Source organism: Acanthisitta chloris, unplaced genomic scaffold (assembly GCF_000695815.1).
Source record: "Acanthisitta chloris isolate BGI_N310 unplaced genomic scaffold, ASM69581v1 Scaffold45236, whole genome shotgun sequence".
NCBI lineage: Eukaryota > Metazoa > Chordata > Aves > Passeriformes > Acanthisittidae > Acanthisitta > Acanthisitta chloris.
The window spans coordinates 647-4,934 of NW_008677328.1; the positions used below are offsets into that span (position 1 = coordinate 647).

A 4,288-nucleotide genomic window follows, 5' to 3' on the forward strand; every position below is an offset into this window, starting at 1 on the left:
CTGAGAGCATTGGCCAAACACTCGAGCGCTGCCAGGCTTGGGCCCATGACCCCTACCCCGGGGAGCTGTTTTGGTGGCAGAAATTGGAACACTGGTATAAGAGGTTGCTTTTTTCAGTAGTAAAATTATTTAATTCCTTCCAGTCCAAACATTCACTTCAGTTTGACCCTTCAAACTGAAAAGCTAAGGTAAAAAACAAGGATAGGTAAACTCTAGACTATGAGCTGTGCTTTTACACCCATGGTTTGTCACGGAGATGGTTTTCCTTTCTGGAGCAGAAGAAAAGCCTTTCAAGTCACTCAAGTTAAAATTTTATTGGAAATACTCAACTCAAAAGCTCTAGTAACCACATCACCACTAGTACAAATCCAGATGTTAATGCACAAACTAAACACAGAATCTACTCATGATTGCTGTACATCAGGGAAATATGGCTACTCACTTTGTAAACAGAATGGAAAAGAAGCTCAGTAAGGAGAAAGCTCTAGAAACAAAAGACAATCTGCCCATGACAAGATTAGAAAGAGGCTCTTCTTTCTAACAGGCTTCCTCTAAGGAGACAAAACAAAGTGAAGACTCTGCAGCTTTGAGGACAGTTTTCCCATGTCTGCTTTCAGTCACATGGTCACAGCATACAGCCAGGTCCAGTAAGTGGAACCCTGCATGTCCTGCTTGTCCTTGAATTCCAAGGAGGCATTCACAGAGAAACTGGGACTTTATACAAAGAGCAAAGATCACCCTCCATGCCACAGAGGACAAGCACTTGCTCAGAACTGAAATCAGCTGGAAGGAACTTCACTCAGTATCTGTTGACTTATAGTGATCATCATCCACGGTGGAATAGATGTGTCCCTCACTGCTGAGGAAATCCACTGCTTGCCTTAAAAAAACCCAGTTTGTAACTAGTTAGCAATTAGTTAGCCATGGGAGATGTCACTGCCTTTCTGCCAGTGAATTCCCATGTCCAGAGCCCACCCCCACAGTCCCTTCCTGGCAGCTGCCAAGGGAAGCTCTCGTGGCTGTGTCCTGTGAGCAGTGTCAAAGCTCTGGCACTGTGCTCCCCCTTCAGCTCAGACTCCACCTGCCACAGAGGGGAAGGTCACAACTCTCCCTACTTCCCAGGTAAAAGCAGTACCCACCACTCTGCTCCAGAGGGGACAGAACACAGAAAGGTCATGGGTGTTATTGACTGATTTTCTAAGTCTCAAGGAGAAGTATAGGAGACAGCAAAGGAGAAGAGGAACAGACTACTCCCAAGTTTTGATGAGTGTGCAGAGACCAAGGTAGTTCTTGAACAGGAGAAAACACAGCCTGGGCACTGCAGGACACTCAGGCACCTCTTACACTGCCACTGAACTGATAAAACAGCTTGTTCTGAAAACAGGGAGCAAAACACTGATCACCCCTTCAACTGGCAACAGCTCACTCGGGGCTGTGCAGCCTTCCAAAGCTTTGGCTCAGTGCCCTGTGCTGCCAGGACCACCCGAGCTACCTACAGCAACGCACAGGGGAGTGTCTGGGCTTGTCCACTGCCCTCCCCGTCTCCGTATGGACTGCCTGGATTTCCAGAGCATTTCCACACACTTACTTGATGGTTGACATGCTCATATTTTTGAGCTGAAGTTTCAACTCTTGCAGACTCATACCTTCTGGGACAGGGCAGCTTTTGATCAAGTTCAGCACCTGGAGAAGCAACAACCACCATCAGCACAGAGCTCAGCTCCTCTGTCAACGGACAGTGAGGCTGAGGAAAACCAGTCTTCAAACAGAGACTGAACCTGCATTTCCCCACTCTCCACCCCAGCACAGCAGCCTGTGCTGTGCCCCTGGAGCAGCTGTGGCACCCACCTGGCTCTGGTGTGCTGTGAGTCCATTCACTGGCAGGCTGCCACCTCCCCCATAGCTTCCCATATGACTTATCCCAGCGGAGGGAAATGACTGTGGCACTCTTGATGCTGACTGGAATGAGGAGTAAAGGTGCAGTGGTTACCCAGAGCTGCCCACGGCCTAAGAGACTCAGTTATTTCAGAGACAGCAATGAAAAACAGCTTCCTATAGGAACACCACACAATCCCCTACAAGGAGGCCAGGGCTCCTGTTACACCCAGCTGCAGCCCAGCTTTAAGCTTTTCAGCCCCACCATTTCCTCAGCAAAGCCAGAGGTCCCTCTTTGGGAGATCAGCAGCCACCCAGCAAGAGCCACGATGGAACCAGGATCTCTGTACATACCATAAGGTTCTTCCTGAGGATCATATGTGCATTGACAATCTCCAGTATGTGTGCAGTGAACTCATTCATGTTCTCCAGAGGCATGATCTTAAATGCCACCAGGCTCTTCTTATTCTTCCAGAGAAAAAAACAAGCACAGAACAAAGCCATAAACGTACATCATCAACAGGAAGGCGTTCAATGGCCAACCTATCCATTGCATCCAGGAATGGGACAGGGCTGGGGAGGAAACTTCTCTGCATGCAGCTCTGACCTACATCCTGTGCTGGTTTTGGCTGGAAAGGAGTAGCATAGGCTAGTCTTGGATTTATGCTGGGAACAGTGTTGGCAACACAGGGATGTTTTAGTCATTGCTGAGCAACACTTGCACAGAGCCAAGAGCTTTCCTGCTTCTCACACAGCCCCAGCAGTGCTAGGCTGGGGGGCACAGCAGAGACCAAAGGGATATCCCAGGCCATACAGCACCTACTCAGTGTGTAAAGCTGAGGGAAGGAGGAATAAGGGGGATGGAGTGATGGTGTTTGTTGTCCCCAGTCACCATCACACATGACAGAGCCTGGCTGGGGGTGCTGAGCCCCTCTTGGTTCATGGCAAATGTGGAATGAATTCCCTGTTCTGCTTTACCTATTAGACTGTCCCAAGTTTTCTCCCTTTGACCCTTCCCAGTTCTCCTCCATCCCACCAGGAGGGAGTGGCAGGCAAGGCTCAGCTGCCCCTGGGGTTAAACCACATCACTCATATGTGATTTTACATGACAATGGGGACAGGGTCACTTCTGTGTCTAACCAGCTGGGACTTAACATCACTATGCTATAATGCATGCACCACTGTTTGACTATTCAGTTATGAGGCAAACACATCACAAAATATGCTACAAGCAGTGTCCCCATGCACCAGAACCTGCTCTGAGCTCCACAGGACAAACACCCCAGTGCCTGCAGAGCTCTGCTGAAAACACACACTGATGACACAGGGCATTTTAAATGGATCCTCATTTGCAATGGTCCTCTGCAGTCAGGAGCAATTAGTTATCAAATACAGCCCTGACAGAGGCATTGCAGGGTTTGTCCACAGGCAAGGATGAGCACAGACTACAGTGAAGTGGATGTTCAAAAGCAGCCCCAGTAGCACTGAGCCAGATCCCCAATCCCTCCCAGCCTGGAGTCAGGCAACATCGTCCTACCTGGAAGGAGCGAAGGTGACCAGCAACTTTGACATAAGTTCCTGGAGGTACCACAACGTTCTCACCTCCTGCCTCCTGACAGAGGGGAAAGGAGAAAGGTTTGAGCTTCATGCTCCCATTTCTCAATTATCACAATAAATACTGAGCAAAGGAGGCTCATCTCAAGCAGGCACAAAGGACCTGCATCAGTCAGATAAACCTAACTGTAAATGAGAAATAGGGGAGAACATGCCATCGGATCACTGTACACTTGAGAGCAGTCAGAGCCAGCTGTCTGCTCTGCTGTCTCTGTCCACTTCGGAGAGGTTCTCACAGAGCATCAGGAGGAAAGAACCCTTGAACAGTAAAAGGGTAAATGTCCAACTCCACAGCCTGTCTGGGGTATGAGGCAGGTCAGAGCTGCTTCTGGAGTCAGGATAAACTTGCCAACTGTGTCCTGATTACCCTCCCAAAGTTGTTGAGCTGAACTCAGCTGTACAGTCACACACAGCACTACAGCAGCATCTCCCTGGGATTTCAGGGACATGTTAACCCTAAAACACTTTCAGGAAAGCCACATCTATTTGATGAAAAGCTCTGTTAGGTGCAGGGAGTTGGTCTTGATGATCCCTATGGGTCCCTCCCGGTTGAGATATTGTATCTCCCCACTGCTCTGAAAAGCTGTTAAAGCAGAGTGTTTACAGCAAACCCGATGCTTACATCAGTGTCGACCCACTGCCTGACGTCCATGGGGGCTGCTGTCATGTCATCCACCTTGTAGAGGATGTTCGTGGGTGCCTTCTCCGCGTGCCGGATGATGCCCACGATGGTGACCTGCGGCGGAGGGGAAGGGTTGGCCGGAGCGGCCGCGGGACACAGCACTGCCCCGACCCCCCC

The 4,288-nt window shown here is 49.7% G+C and overlaps 1 protein-coding gene across 1 annotated transcript; it reads right to left on the reverse strand.

Annotated features, from left to right (window-relative positions):
* Window positions 1–795: 795 nt before the first annotated feature.
* On the reverse strand, window positions 796–4,222 carry RPA2 (replication protein A2, 32kDa). Its single transcript, XM_009076445.1, has 6 exons — window positions 4,112–4,222; window positions 3,413–3,487; window positions 2,230–2,343; window positions 1,849–1,959; window positions 1,589–1,683; window positions 796–880 (listed from the first exon to the last, which is right to left on the reverse strand). The coding sequence occupies exons 1-6, from the start codon at window positions 4,154–4,156 to the stop codon at window positions 796–798; spliced, it is 525 nt and encodes a 174-aa protein (XP_009074693.1). The 5' UTR covers window positions 4,157–4,222.
* Window positions 4,223–4,288: the final 66 nt, after the last annotated feature.

Coding starts and splice junctions, on each gene's coding strand:
- RPA2 (XM_009076445.1), bottom strand. CDS start 4,156: ATGACAGCAGCCCCCATGGACGTCAGGCAGTGGGTCGACACTGAT. Junction 1,960..2,229: donor TCCTCAGGAAGAACCTTATG/GTATGTACAGAG, acceptor TCCTCATTCCAG/TCAGCATCAAGAGTGCCACA. Junction 881..1,588: donor ATGAGCATGTCAACCATCAA/GTAAGTGTGTGG, acceptor GGTTTTTTTAAG/GCAAGCAGTGGATTTCCTCA.